General features: G+C 49.4%; 1 protein-coding gene across 1 annotated transcript in view; it reads left to right on the top strand.

Annotated features, from left to right (window-relative positions):
- Cemip (cell migration inducing hyaluronidase 1) overlaps window positions 1-15763 on the top strand; it is a 159931-nt gene that overhangs the window by 125059 nt on the left and 19109 nt on the right. The window contains exons 14-22 of the mRNA XM_042278866.2: window positions 2318-2523; window positions 3462-3531; window positions 5803-5931; window positions 8818-8903; window positions 9702-9833; window positions 11133-11168; window positions 11250-11405; window positions 14111-14291; window positions 15466-15681. Of these exons, the coding sequence (XP_042134800.2) occupies window positions 2318-2523; window positions 3462-3531; window positions 5803-5931; window positions 8818-8903; window positions 9702-9833; window positions 11133-11168; window positions 11250-11405; window positions 14111-14291; window positions 15466-15681 (1212 nt within the window). The remainder of the gene's footprint in view (window positions 1-2317; window positions 2524-3461; window positions 3532-5802; window positions 5932-8817; window positions 8904-9701; window positions 9834-11132; window positions 11169-11249; window positions 11406-14110; window positions 14292-15465; window positions 15682-15763) is intronic.

The following is a 15763-nucleotide window of genomic DNA, read 5'->3' as shown; positions in this document are numbered from 1 at the left end:
AGAGACAGACAGAGAGAAAGAGAGAGAGACACACAGAGAGAAACAAAGAGAGAGAGAAAGAGAAAGAGAACATTTACTTCGCTGATATGTCTATCTGTATGCATCCATCATCTACCTAGATACCTATCTATCTCTATTTTTCAATCCATCTATTCATGCAACCACTATCTGTTTGCTATTTACCTACCTACCACCTACCTACCTACCTACCTACCTACCTACCTATCTACCTACCTATCTACCTAGCATCTATAGCTATTTCTCTATGTACACACTATCTATCTATCTATCTATCTATCTATCTATCTATCTATCTATCTATCTATCTATCTATCTATCTATCATCTAGCTATCTAATCCATTATCTATCATCTATCACCCATTTATATCTATCATCTACCTACCTACCTATCTACCTACCCACCCACCTATCTATCCATCCATGTATTACAACTAATAGTCAGTTCTGTGACATGTTCTAAGGAGAAACAATCTGAAAATGTTTTTGGCATCCCTCTGTCACACAAGGGATACTCAGTGTGAGTAACAGAGCCAGTCTGTGGCTAAGCAAAGATGTGAATTACGCTTCTTCTCCTGCCCCAGACCTTCCTTCTCCCTCGTCCTCCTTTTTCCCTGGCTCTGTAAGACTCAGTGCTTCCTCAAAATAGCGGATTGTTTTTTGTTTCAAATGAGATGGAGATCAAGTCTAAGTTCGGTCCTTGCAAAGAAAGGGGCTTGGGACATCCAGATCAAGTGGCATCCATTGAGATAAGGTTGAAACAGGATAACATGTGTAAGACACTGGACAGCCAACAGCAGTAGCTGTTTCTCTTCCTTCCTCTGGTAATCCCTTTCTGTTCGCAGCACCTCTCACAGATCTTAGAGGCCAGCTCTTCCTTGGACCTTTGTTAGAAAAATGTCCCCAACTCATTCACTGGCTTTCAGAGCAGGGCTCCTGAACATGTGATATAAAGTGCATGGCAAATGGTTAAGGACAAGTTAGAAAGATCCGTGGGCAGAAGACAGGAGACTCTGAGGGTACCAAATTCCCTGGGATACCCACATCCCTTCCCTGGGCATGGTTTCCTCCTCTCCAAAGCCAGGCATTGAATTTGATCTTAGAGGTCTCTGCCAGCAACAGCAGCCGAATCCCCTCCCGGGCTTGTCTTTCAGGGCTATTTATAACATGCTTTCATTACTCACTAGACGAGAAGGAAGCATCCCACTGGATGCCCTTGGCATTGACTGAAATGTCCATTGAAGGAGTAAATGGGCTACAAGGTCACGCCCTCGCCTGTTGTTAAAGATTAAAGGAAGGACGCTTGTGTAGGAGGCAGGGAGCTTACCCGGTGTAGGCAGGCAGTGTGGTCTTCCCTTACAAGTGAACACATGGGCCTGAAAAAAAAAAATGAATGTCCCTGCCACGGCTTTGCCTACTGGACTTTGTGGCCGTGGACTATTGCTTAGCTTCTACCAGCCTCAGCCCCTTTATTTCTAACACAAAACTCTGCAAGAGGACTGTGTGAGACCACAGAGAGATGAAAAGGTCTAAGAGACCAGCCAGAGCTCGGCCATGATGGCGCTTGCTGTGGGATGGTTCTTAGAGCTGACTGCCCTACAGTTAGGGGGCAGGCACCTGCCGTGTGAGAGCCTGGAGGAACTTGGGGTGTTCACCTTGGATCAATGCTTTCCCATCGGTGACACTGTTGTCCCCTCTCCTGCTCAGTGGACTAGAGTAATGAAAGTCTGGAAACAGCTTGATGGGGTGGGGTGGGGGTGGGGTTACTATTGGCATCTGCCAGGAATAGACCAAGGTTACTGAATGCCCTACAGTGAGAAAGGCAGTCCCTTGTAGTGGCACCAGGGCTGAGGGCATGGCCTTGGTATTTCAGTCAGTGCCAAGGGCATTTGGATAGCGTACAGATTTCCCAGCTCCTGGCACAGTGGCAGCGCCTTAAGAGGTGTGGGTTGATCTGAGGTCACAGGGAAGCGGGGAAGATCTCCCTGGATGAAGTCACTGGACAGTCAGGGATGGAAGGTCACAGTAAAGATGTGCAAAGTGCTTCCACCCTCACCCACTGTACCTTGTGAGCCGAGAGCATCTCCTCTCTGGGGTGTTGGAGCCAAAGCAGGAGCCTATGTGGGAGAGATGCTGTTATCAGAGTCTGGTTCCAACAGGGAACTGGGGCTCGGGATAGGGCTCTCTAAGGGTTCTGAGGCCTTGGAGATGATGGAGGTCTGTTTCATGCTTGTTGAATGAATATTTGGACACATGCACACGTGGGTGCTGAGTGAAGCTCCTTTCTTGACCCTGCAGATCAAGGATGTTGTGGGCTATAATTCCCTGGGCCACTGCTTCTTCACTGAAGATGGGCCAGAGGAACGCAACACTTTTGACCACTGCCTCGGCCTCCTGGTTAAGTCGGGGACTCTCCTCCCATCGGATCGGGACAGCAGGATGTGCAAAGTGATCACAGAGGACTCATACCCAGGGTACATTCCTAAGCCCAGGCAGGACTGCAAGTAAGTGTGTGCATGGTCCTGTAAGGTACTCCGTACACCTGGGTCTGGGGGAGGAAGGTGGGGGGTGGGGGGGTGGGGGGGTGGGAGGTGGGGAGGGTGAACATGAACATTCAGTGTCCCACCTCAGGACCCTTAAAAGGACCTTTAAAAGCTTGCTGTTCACCTCTGCCTATTTCTCAGAGTGAGGTCCCTAAAGCAGCTTCCCCACCCCACCTCCTCCCTCCTCCCTTCTTCCTCTGTGAGCCTCACTAGCACTGTTTAGTCTGGAGAACTCTGGCTCACCTGTGGCTCCATGCCACATGGCATCCTTGTGGACAGGAAGCAGCTGCCACATCAGCTCCCAATACGTACCCGACAGCCTGACCGCAAGAATCTCTTTCTAGCCAGAGAGAGACACAAACAGTGTCACAAAGACACACACGGAAAGGCAGAGGTAGAAAAATACAGACAGAAAGACAAAGAGACAGAAGCAGATAGGTAGGCAGACAGACAGACAGGAAAACAGAGAGAGACACAGAGAGACAGAAGACAGACACAGGAAAAACAGAGAAACAGGCTGAGAGACACAGAGATGCAAAGACATAGAAAAAAACATAGGCAGATGCAGAGACATGGAGGCAGAAAGAGAGAGAAACACAAGGAGGAGAGACAGAGACAGGAGAGACACATTGCTTCCTGCACAGATGGCCTTCCTTAGAAAGGCTTACTTTCTTGGACTCACATTCCTGATCTGTAGAAGCACAAGCTGCATCTAGCTTTTGCAGTCCTGAACAGTGCACAAGCTTAAATGCACCTGTCCTTGGCGAGAAAACGTAGCCTCCGATGGATACATCGATTTCTCCAATCTCAGACAAGAGACTCTTCCCCACACTGTGCAGCAGGCAGAGTGCTGCCAGCCCTTTACAGGACACGGTTCAACCTCTCTCCTCTCCCTGCAGTGCTGTGTCCACTTTCTGGATGGCAAATCCCAACAACAACCTCATCAACTGTGCAGCTGCCGGGTCCGAGGTAAGCAGGAATAAGCAAGGCGGAGCTGGCGGAGGCGGCCTTGGAAATGTGTGTGTTCAGAGCGCAGGACTACTCACTCCTCCGTGGGACTGGAGACTGGGGAGTCCTGTGACTTGTCACTTCATAACCTGGTGACCGTTCATGAGTAGTTTATTTTGGCTTCTGGCTTAAGGGAACACAGTCCACGGTAGGAGGGAGGGCATGGTGGCGGCAGAAGTTACTTGTGGCTGCGGCAGTGGGAGCTTGTTCACATCCAGGTGGATCAAGAAACAGAAAGAGGGGCTAGAGACACGGCTCCATGGTTAAGAGTCCTTGTTTTTTTGCAAAGGATCAGAGTTTGATTCCCAGCACCCACATGGTGGCTCACCACCATCCGTAACTCCAGTTTCAGGGATCCTATGCTTTCTGCCAACCTCGGTGGGCAGCAGGCACACATGTGATACACAGACAGACATAAAAACAAAATACTCATACACATTATAACTTTAAAAAACATTTTAGAAAAAAAAAGACAAGACAGGAAGTGGAGCCAGGCTATAATGCTCAAGTCCTACCCACAACGACCCACTTCCTCCAGTCTGTCTCCCTTTTCTAAAGGTTGCACAAAAAAAGTCAGAGTCAGCCAGGCAGTGGTGGGGCACGCCTTTAATCCCAGCACTCGGGAGGCAGAGGCAGGCAGATCTCTCTGAGTTCCAGGCCAGCCTGGTCTACAGAGTGAGATCTAGGACAGGCACCAAAACTATATGGAGAAACCCTGTCTCTGGAGGAGGGGGGCAGAGCTAGAGTCACTAGCTGGAGACCAAGTATTCAAACACATGACCTGTCGAGGACACTTCTTATACAAACCATCCCAGCGTACTAAGCAGTTTATGCACAGTAATTCTTTTTTTTTTTTTTTTTTTTTTTTTTTTTTGGTTTTTCGAGACAGGGTTTCTCTGTGTAGCTTTGCGCCTTTCCTGGAACTCACTTGGTAGCCCAGGCTGGCCTCGAACTCACAGAGATCCGCCTGACTCTGCCTCCCGAGTGCTGGGATTAAAGGCGTGCGCCACCACCGCCCAGCTGCACAGTAATTCTTTACAGAATGAGTTCTTTTGCCTTCGGATGGTACCTGATACATCAGTGTTGTAAGCTAACACCATGTGATTCTGACATCAAAGCTACACCCTGGGCTAGGGAGGAAGCTACAGCAGGGAGACCTAGTGTGTCCAGAGCGCCAAAGAGCTGGATGGTGGTAGCTAGGCAACAAGCACCATGCCCTGCTCCAACAGCCTTGCTCTGACACAGCTCTCCCTTGCTGCTGGTTTTGCCTTGGGCCTTGACCCTGAGCCTGTTTGTTGTTCTTTCTGGGCCTCAGCTTCCAGATCTCCAAGGAAAGCTGAGAACACTTGTTTGGAACTCTATCCATCAAGAGTCTAACCTCTACAATGACCCAGTAATTCGAACATGACAGATAGGGCAGGGCTGATGTGAAAAGTGAGAGCTGGCAAGTAGCCAAATTACAGATTATAGTAACCTTTGTCCAGTCAAGCACTGGACCACATGGGTGTGTTGGGTGATGTCCAGTCAAGCACTGGACCACATGGGTGTGTTGGGTGATGCGTGGTGTCCACTCAAGCACTGGACCACATGGGTGTGTTGGGTGATGTGTTGTGTCCACTCAAACACTGGACCACATGGGTGTGTTCGGTGATGTGTGCTGTCCAGTCAAGCACTGGACCACATGGGTGTGTTGGGTGATGTGTGCTGTCCAGTCAAGCACTGGACCACATGGGTCTGTTGGGTGATGTGTGATGTCCAGTCAAGCACTGGACCACATGGGTCTGTTGGGTGATGTGTGGTGTCCACTCAAGCACTGGACCACATGGGTCTGTTGGGTGATGTGTGGCGTCCACTCAAGCACTGGACCACATGGGTGTGTTGGGTGATTTGTGGTGTCCTCTCAAGCACTGGACCACATGGGTCTGTTGGGTGATGTGTGATGTCCACTCAAGCACTGGACCACATGAGTGTGTTGGGTGATGTGTGCTGTCCAGTCAAGCACATGGGTGTGTTTGGTGGTGTGTGATGTCCATTCCAGCACTGGACCACATGGGTATGTTTGGTAGTATGTGGTGTCCATTCAAGCACTGGACCACACAGGTATGTTTGGTGGTGTCTGCTGATGGCCTGTTCTGGTCACAGTGCTGCATCCATTCCCAGAGCCTGGGCCACTCAACCAGGAATTCACTGGCATTAATTTCTGTGATTCTCTCCTATGCCCTGTCCCAACAGGAAACTGGATTTTGGTTCATTTTTCACCATGTGCCTACGGGCCCCTCTGTGGGAATGTACTCCCCAGGTTACTCTGAGCACATTCCACTGGGGAAATTCCACAACAACCGAGCACATTCTAACTACCGGGTAAGTCTCTCCATGCTGGGTTGCTATGGCCAGCCTGTTCATTCCCCTGCCCCAACCTGCAAATGACTAGTGCCTGGAAAAGCTACATTCTTACCATGGGTCCAGAGCAGCCTTCCAAGGCCTGCAGATTACTGACCATTCACCACGAGTCTCCTTTGGGGGCCTGCCTCATTCTTCACAGCATCTGCTTAACTGGAGGAGCAAGCTGTACCTTCATTTCAGCTTCCCCTCCTGGAGGATACTGGGTTGGACATCGGGTTTGATTTTTGTGATGCATTTGTGGGCATCAGTGATGTTGGTTCTAAGGCCTAGCCATAAACTAGTTTGGATGTAGTTCTGAGATGGCATTGGCATCCTGGACTTTCTCCCTTCTTGCTGGGAAGTGGGTGGCTCCATCCGTGCAGGGCTAAGTCAGTAGGTGGAAAATAAGAAACTCCCTGACCACCTTCATTGATTACCCTTTCTGAGTACCACTGTGTACCCTGCTCCAAGCTAGGTACTAGAGTGAAAGGGGCAAGGACTGGGATGACTTGGACTTCAACAGGTCAAGAACCTTCCCATAAAGACAATAGTTAAGACTGGAGCTGTTGGACACACCGAGAGAGTTTGGGGGCAGGGCTGAGATAAAAAAAAATGGCAACACTCTGTGGACCAAGATGGACTTTGGGACATCGGGATGGTATCTGGTCCAATTCTTAACAGTGCAGACAAGGAAACTGGGGCTCCCAGAGAGGAATGGGTACATCCAGGGTCAAACAAAAGGTTTTCAGAGAGCTAGTGAGGTATCTCAGTGTTGATCTTGCTGTGCAAGCCGGAGAACAAGAGTGGTGTCTGTAACCTCATAGATGGGAAAGCAGAGTCAGGCAGACCCCAAAGGCTCTATGGCCAGCCAGTTAGCCAGTGAACTCCAGGTTCAGTGAAGGACCCTGTATCACAACAACAACAATAACAACAACAATAGAAAATAATAGAAGTCATTTGTCATCCACCTCTGGTCTCCACGTGCACACACACAAACAAAGCCTGTTCCCAAAAAAATGAACCTGGGAGAAAACTCAAAAAGAAGAAATATAGACTCTGTGCTGGAACCTGGGGGTAAGGGGACAAAGGCCTGTGCTGAAGAGAGAGCCATGGCGGGGGGGGGGGGGGGGAGGGGGAGTCACCTCCTGAATCACATCTCAGATCCTAAGCAGGGGGACAGTTCCAGAGGCAGTGGCAGAAGTGTGGAGGGGAGTTTGTGCATGGAGGAGCTGTTGATAGGGCATTTTGTGGATGCCAGTGTGTTCCCATGCAGAGGCAGGTGCTTAGACCGTGTCACAGTTGGAGAAGGAGAGAAAACACTTTGGCTTCTTATTGGGACCCACCGTTCCCTGAGGCCTCAAGAAAGCTTCCTACTTGCAAGAGAGGGCCCACGGACTGGGTAGCATAGGAAGCTGGGAAGGGGAGTAATGTAGTCAAGAGTAACATCTCAGGCTGGAGAGATGGCTCGGAGGTTAAGAGCACCGCCTGCTCTTCCAGAGGTCCTGAGTTCAATTCCCAGCACCCACATGGCAGCTTACAACTGTCTGTAATGCCAGTTTCAGGGGATCCAACACCATGGCAGAAACACCTATGCACATTAAAATAAATAAAAAGAAGAAAACTTTAATAAAATAAAAAGAGTAACGTCTGTAATAGAAGGAGAGTCAGAGTCAAGGACATGGGTGTGTGTGAGGCGTGGGCATTACCACTTATGAAGGCAGGAGGGCTCTTTACGTCAGAGGCAGGCTGAGAGAAGGTAAAGAGAATCTGCAGCTGGGCCAGTTTGACTCTGAGCACAGGCTCTGCATCCTGGGTGCTCCTACCCAGGAAGGCTTGACACCACAGCCTCCTCATGGAGTCACATCTCAGGCACCTCATTCAGTCTCCATAGCCACGCTGTGAAGCAGGTGCCACCAGCCAACTTTACAGATAACGATGTGACTAGCCAAAGAGGTGAGGGATTTGCCAATGTCATAGTCCGTGAGAACAGAGCCCAGAGCCAAAGCTCCTGTTATCACTGTAGTTAGGTTAAAGCCAGCCAGAGAATAAATAGTAGCTTGGAGAAAAAACTGGTCCAAGCCCTCCTAAGAGGCCAAGGCGATCTGGGAGTGAGCGGGATTGGATGGTGGCCCACAGAACTGCAGCCTCTGTTTCCTCCCACGTTGGCACCGAATTAAAACAAAAGAAAACACAACAGGCCCAGAGCTGGGGATGTAGCTGGGATGGCAGAGTGTTTGCCTGGCACGCACGAAGCCCTCGGTTTGCATACAGACTAGACATGATGGCACAGACACATGATCCCAGCACTCTAGAGGCTGAAGCAGGAGAATCAGAAATTCAAAGTCATCCTTGGCTACATAGCAAGTTTGATGCCAGCCTGGGTTTTATGGGACCCTGACTCAAAAAAATCTTGAAAAAAGAGTTAACCTTTCTCTTTCTCAAGTTAAGCAGGAGCCAGGACAGGCTGTAGGATGTCACTAATGTCAGGGAAAAGAGAGACAAGTTCAGCATTTCATTTGAAAGTCTGTGACATTTCTGAGTGCATACTTGTAGCCCTTGTTTGGGGGTCTGGGATAGAAACTCTCCAAGTTAGCATGAGTTCTGTATATAGAATTGGCTATATGACCCCATGTTAGACAGTCTTAGACCCCAATTTCTTTACCTACACACAGTTCACCATGTCCCACATCTGGTCAGAGAGATTCAGAGATGAGGCAGGCTTTCTTCCTCCCTCACTGTAGACCCTACTTGGACACAGTCTGAGAATCGCATTGGGTTTACCGGCATATTCCAAAGCCATGTCTAGGCTGGAGTGTGGAGAGGGCTGTGGGCAACAGTGGTAGCTAATGTGTCCTTCCCTCCCAGGCTGGCATGATCATAGACAATGGAGTCAAGACTACTGAGGCCTCAGCCAAGGACAAGCGGCCCTTCCTCTCCATCATCTCTGCCAGGTAACCCGTGGGACGACTTGTCCCTTGGGACCTCTCAGCTTGCTTCCTTTTCTTCTGCTCTGACCATGCGTTCCTTCGTCTAATGAGTGCAGGCTAGCTGGCATTGAGCAAGTTGTTGTGATACAGCACTGTGCTAGAAGTCTAAACTAAGTCTGAATTAGAGTACAGGCTCCAGTAGCCAAAGAGAGACTGAAATTCCTAGCAATTTCCAGATCCCTCCACAGAGCCAGGACCATACCACAACAGGAATGGCCAGAGCTGTGACAGGTTGGGCTGGGATACAAAGATGATCAGAGGAAGCACTCACTGCTACTTTAATGGTAAGGTCTTTGATGGTTAAGCTGATGAGTCAAGCCAGAGCTTAGCTGAAGACCAGAGGCTGCTTTTAAAAGGTTGTCGTCAAGGCTGGACAGGGTGGCACACAAGTTTAATTCCATCCAGCACCTAGAAGGCAGAAGCAGAAAGATCTCTGTGAGTTCAATGTCAGCATGGTCTGCCCAGGGAGCTCTAGGCCAACTGAGGCTACATAGTGAGACCCTGTCTCAAAGAAAACGAAAAAGTTGTTGTCAAAACTTCAGGGTCATTAGCAAAAGTGGGACCCCTTGTCTGTCTCCTGCAAGGAGCTGGGCCCTAGAGACGGAATCTCCTGCCTCTGGGAAAGCTCAGAGTGTTTATGCCAGAGCCCACTGTGCCAATGGATTTCTGTTGAGTCAGAGATATCTGGGAACCTCTGAGTGGAAAGGAGCTTACAGAGGCCAGAGGGAATACCACCTATGTCTTTCCATGCTCCCTCATCAGGTACAGCCCTCATCAGGACGCAGACCCGCTGAAACCCCGGGAGCCAGCCATCATTCGCCACTTCACTGCCTACAAGAACCAGGATCACGGAGCCTGGCTTCGGGGTGGGGATGTGTGGCTGGACAGCTGCCGGTGAGTCTGCAAAGGAAGTTGATACTGCCACAAAAGAGGCTCAATACTCCACCCCAGACTGAAGAGTGAGCAAGGCGCAGAGGACTCTAAACATACCGACCGACATTCAGCTTTCTGCCCCCACTTGAAAGACAGGGACAGAGGATGGCAGCAGACAGTGGCCAGGGGAGGAAAAAACCCACAGCAGCATGACAGATTCACCACAGTGCTGATGCTGAGTTACTCATGAGGACTCTCGTTTTCAGGGTCCATGGCTGGTCAGTGCAGGAAGGGAAAAGGGAGTCCAGTGCTGGGCACTCACTGTGTGCCTAAACTTTGGTTTTATTTCTTCCTCGATATATTTCTCAAGAATGCAAATTTTAGCCGGGCAGTGGTGGCGCACGCCTTTAATCCCAGCACTCGGGAGGCAGAGCCAGGTGGATCTCTGTGAGTTCGAGGCCAGCCTGGGCTACCAAGTGAGTCCCAGGAAAGGCACAAAGCTACACAGAGAAACCCTGTCTTGAAAAACCAAAAAAAAAAAAAAAAAAAAAAAAAAAAAAAAAAGAATGCAAATTTTAAAAAATGCACAGTCTTAGCTCCATTGATGATAAACTCAGGCTCAATTAGTGAGTTTCTCACATTGCATAGCTAATGAGTGGTAAAAATGAGATTTGATGCTTAAGGTTGTTAGACATTAACCCCCCCCCCCCAAAAAAAAGGTCCTAAAACATTGATTTATGATGTAAAGTCCCTAGAAGTCTAATGCCAAGCATGCTTCTCCTTCTACTAGGGAAATTATGAAGCACCCTGCCAATGAGGGAAATCTTCTTGTTCTCCACCAGATATTCTAAGGAAGCCCAGAGTCTGGCTGGTACAATGGTTGAGGTTCCGAAAATAGAGTTGACATGGTCCAGAGCTGACAGGACTTTGAGCATTTACCCTGTGTGGTCTGGGGTGGGGAGGGGCTCTAGCATATCTGGATGCAGGCAAGGATGGGACAGGGTACTCCTGGAGATGGGTAGCCCAGCTCTCCTGCAGCTAATGCTCCATGCCCCCAAATGCTGAGCATTGAGAACCCCTGCCAGTGTGGAGTACATCTTCTAGCTCTTCCTCCACCAGACATCCCAAGGAATCCCGAATCTGTGAAGAGGAACCAGAATACCCATCTTCTGTGTAGAGTGGAAAGTTAATGATTTCCTCAGCAAAAGTTTCCCCTCGGTGTCCACAGTTAGACTCTGGGGACAGACAATGGCCTTTCCTTCTACAGCCCCATTGACTGTGGAGTGAGAGCATGTCCTGACTGTCTGCTCTTGTCCCCAGGTTTGCTGATAATGGCATCGGCCTGACCTTGGCCAGGTAAGAGTGACTGCCATTGTGATTGGCCTTCTGTGGGAGCTTATATTTGGACATCTCACCCCCAACCTCTCCTCTCTGCAGTGGCGGAACCTTCCCATATGACGATGGCTCCAAGCAGGAGATAAAGAACAGCTTGTTTGTTGGCGAGAGTGGCAATGTGGGCACAGAAATGATGGACAACAGGATCTGGGGCCCAGGTGGCTTGGACCACAGTGGAAGGACCCTTCCTATAGGCCAGTAGGTTTGCGATGGTGGGAACTGCCTTCGTGTGTGTGTGTGTGTGTGTGTGTGTGTGTGTGTGTGTGTGTGTGTGTGTGTGTATGTGTGTGTGTGTGTGTGTGTGTGTGTGTGTAGCTTGAGTCACAGCCACGGATAGAAAGAAGTTAGCGGGAGACTTCTTCGTGTTGACTCTGAATTTTTCTGCTCTCTAACAACCTGAAGGAGGATGAAGTCAGGAATGAGGAGAGAGAAGTCCAACAAGTACACAACCATCAAATGCATAATAGGGTCTTAGTGAGTGTTCAGGGGAACGTGGTGTCCAGAAGAGGGATTCTGACTCTCCGCAACAACTCACTTGAAGTCTTTCATTCACTTCTGAGTATGGCAGAGAGGCAATCAGGCCAACGTCTACTTAGAGGAGGATGAACAGAGATGATCAAACCTGCAGCCATGTCTCACACGGATTAGAATCTTACATCAAAAGACAGACCATCCCTAGGTGGTCACATCTCAAGGCTGCCATGCATACAAGAGGCAAGGCTTGTTCCACTTAGGCCCTAGACTCAGTTTAGTTTTTCTCTTTGTAGAAATAATTTTTTCTGCTGCTACAATCAGGACAGAAATACACAGACTGAAACTTTCAACCTGAGTACACTTAGGTCTCCCCAAATAGACCCCAGAGGCATACTCAGAGGCATATGCTTGCTTTTCTTCGGCCAAGCTGTCAAGAAACTCTTGCTTCCATTTTAAGGGACACAACAGACCCTTTTATTTACAAGTGAGTCTGAGTCTGCATTTCTAGAATTTCTTTCTAGAAGGTTACCAACCTCCAGGGACAGGATATTCCGGTAACTTCCAGAGGTGATCCTGTCTATAGTAGCCTGACAGGTTCAGGTGGGTTCCTCACACTGCCTTTAAGATGAGATACCTAGAAAGGACCATGCAGTTAAGATATATTCTGCCTGAAGAGTAGATTAGGATCTGAAGCATGTGATTGGTGTAGAACTAGCAAGAATGTGCCGACCCTGAATATCTTAACTGGAAAAATGCATGGACACACTCCATGAGTACCAGATTCAAGGTGACAGCATCATCAGTTACAAACACAAAAATATGGAAACACAAGGAGATTTGGGGGTGAGTAGAGACTTTCTTGGGAAGCATATGCAACAGCTGGGAGCCTGAATAGAAGACAGGGACAGCTGGGGACAGCCTTTCTCTGGGGACAGATACTTCGTATCCTTCCTTTTCTGTCTCTACTCCCTTGCTTCCTTAAGTTCCCCGTGGAAGGGGAGGGAGGAGACCAAGCCAGAAGCAGAGACATGGGTATAAGTGAACACGTTAGGCTTAGAAAATGACAAGCCTAGGGGGCTGGAGAGATGGCTCAGAGGTTAAGAGCACTGACTGCTCTTCCTGAGGTCCTGAGTTCAATTCCCAGCAACCACATGGTGGCTCACAACCACCTGTAATGAGATCTGGCGCCCTCTTCTGTATACATAATAAATAAATAAAATCTTTAAAAAAAAAAAAAAAAAAAAAAAAAAAAAAAAAAAAAAAAAGAAAATGACAAGCCTAGATTTGTGACCAGCCCTGAAAAGGGCCTCCAAGCTGTCTGACCAGTCCCTCATGGGCCATCTTTTCCCATGCCCTCCTCAAGAGTCTCAGGCAAATGGGAGAGGTACCTCTGAGGCCCTCCTCCCTGCCAGGCAAGGGTGAAGTTTTGGTATCACTAATTCTTCCCTGGTCCCTCCATGTCTCCCGGCCACCACCTCTTCCCACTCCCTTCCTGCTGCTCCCCCAGGGAAGCAGGATTCAAGCCTTCTCAGGGGCCCTGTGGCAATCCATGGCCTTGCTTTTCCAGCGAGAGTGGTCTTTGCCTCTGACAGTGCTTGCAAAGTTCCTTGTAGTTCTTTTTATCATTGCCCATTCTGTGTATTTCTGTCCCTTGCAGTTTCCCAAGCCCAGCACATTGCCAGTGGATAGGCTTACGGAGGAGATTCATCTGGATCTTAATCTGATTAAATTGTTATAGCAACCAAAACTAGGGCGATAATGACTAACAGTGCTCCTCTCCCAAGGGACAGAATATTGGCAGTCTCTTGAAGTATTTACAGTATTTTCCTAGTGACTAGACACATTGATGGGAAGAGTAGAGAAACTGTCTAAACAGAGGTCCCTAAGCCAGCAACTAGATAGACAGCTATTTATCTACCAACCTACCATTCATTCATTCATTCAACTAGCTGTCCATCATACCATTCATCTACTTCTCTAGCCACCCATCTACCATCCACCCATTCATCATCCATCTACCTACAATCTCTCCATCTATTCATCCACCCACCATGCGTTCATCCATCTGCCTATCAGCCAGCATCCATCTACCCAGTCATCCAACCCAATCCATCTATCCATCCATTTTCCACCATCCATCCATTTTCCACCACCCATCCATTTTCCACCATCCCTCCATCCATCCCTCCATTCATCCACCTTCCACCAGCCAGCCAATACATCCCACATCATCCATCTTCAGCAGTCATTCTTTCATCGACACTGTGCCCATCCATGCCATCTCAGTGAGTTAATTGACGTAATGATTCTCAGTGGAAGGAGTTGCTGGAGGTGGGGATGGGGAATGGCTTTACTCAGAAAAGCTCTTAACATCTACCTCCAGAGAGGCAAACAACACAGTCTGACATCTGACTTCCTTAACCGCACAGGAATTTTCCGATCAGAGGAATTCAGTTCTACGATGGTCCCATCAACATCCAAAACTGCACTTTCCGAAAGTTCGCAGCCCTGGAGGGCCGGCACACTAGTGCCTTGGCCTTCCGCCTAAACAATGCCTGGCAAAGCTGCCCCCACAACAATGTGACCAACATTGCCTTTGAGGATGTCCCGGTGAGTATGGTGCCAGCACAGGCTCCTGGCATGGCCAGGCTTTGAATGATGACTCACATGTCCCCCACGGCTTGGAGATTGAGCTGTTGCCACCACCACAAGGGTGGAATAGCTTCTTCCAAGCAGGCTGGACCATGTCCCAGTTTTCTCTCTGCCCAAACTGGAAAAGTACAAGCTCAGGTCACAGAAAAAGGTCAAGTCTGGGTGAATGCCCCCTGGCCTTCGATCTGTACCCCAGTGAGAACCTAGAGATGAACTCGGGGTTCGCAAGCTGTTCCTCCAGACCCTTGCCACACTGGATGCTGTGACCAGGCTACTTGAGTTGGCACAGAGCATCTCACAACTGCAGCAGTGTCCGAGGAAAGTCTTCTGAAGACATTGTTTAACTTCATCCCGAAAGTAGAATGTGAACAGGGGCCTCCTGGCTGTGGATGGAGAAGGTGGAGGAGCTGAGGGTCGGAAGAGCAGGCCAAGGTTGCCTGTGGGGCCTGCAACTTCTCACTACCTATAGCCTGTGGTCTCCCAAGCCTTTCCCTCCTCCCACTTCTCTCCCTGCCCTCCTCCTCCTCAGTTCCTCCTCCTCCTTCCTGCTACTGTCCTTGCCTTTCTGCCCAATCCCTGGTAGGGCCTCTGAGAAGACAGGGAACTTAAGCTACTTAATTTCTTCACTCAGACCCCTGAGGGGAGGTCAGTCACAGAGATGTCCAATGGCTTGCACTGTGAGGCTGTCCTCCTTAAATCCACCACACACGCTCACAGACTTACGCACATTCTCACACACAGGTACCCCCTACATACTGTGTGTACACACTTTCCCATACAAGCACTCACCCCCGGTTCCTCCCGAGTTCCTTTGCCAGAACACTCACTTTTACTCACTCCTAAGCCCCTCCTCCACCTGACCAGCCTCCAAGGCCACCTACAGCAGCCAAACCTATAGGGAGCAGAGCCAAAATGGTACGCTACTTTTCAGAGTAGAGGCACAGTGACACTCGGACTGTTTTTCGAGTTCCATGAGATGGTCAGCCATGCGGTTTCCTCTAGCGCCCAAGGGCAGCCTCCGTCTGGCTGCTTTGTAATGTCAGCGGAAATTAGAAACTTTGCCCTAGTCTGAGGACGGCTGCAGTTTCCATTCACCTTCCGGACCAGTCTTATTTTCCTGGGCTCTGTTCAGATTACTTCCAGAGTGTTCTTCGGAGAGCCGGGACCCTGGTTCAACCAGCTGGACATGGATGGGGACAAGACATCTGTGTTCCACGATGTGGATGGCTCTGTGTCGGAGTACCCTGGCTCCTACCTCACTAAGGATGACAACTGGCTGGTTCGACATCCAGACTGCATCAATGTCCCAGACTGGAGAGGGGCCATCTGCAGCGGGCGCTATGCACAGGTGGGAATGCCACCCTGAGCCACTTGGCTCACTCACTCATGTGACAAAGACGCAGAGAGCCTGGTGTGTGCTCAGCTCTGTG

The sequence above is a fragment of the Peromyscus maniculatus genome, chromosome 1 (genome assembly GCF_049852395.1).
Source record: "Peromyscus maniculatus bairdii isolate BWxNUB_F1_BW_parent chromosome 1, HU_Pman_BW_mat_3.1, whole genome shotgun sequence".
NCBI classification, from domain to species: domain Eukaryota; kingdom Metazoa; phylum Chordata; class Mammalia; order Rodentia; family Cricetidae; genus Peromyscus; species Peromyscus maniculatus.
Note: the sequence above shows the minus strand (reverse complement) of the source record. Positions and strands in the feature narration are given on the sequence as shown.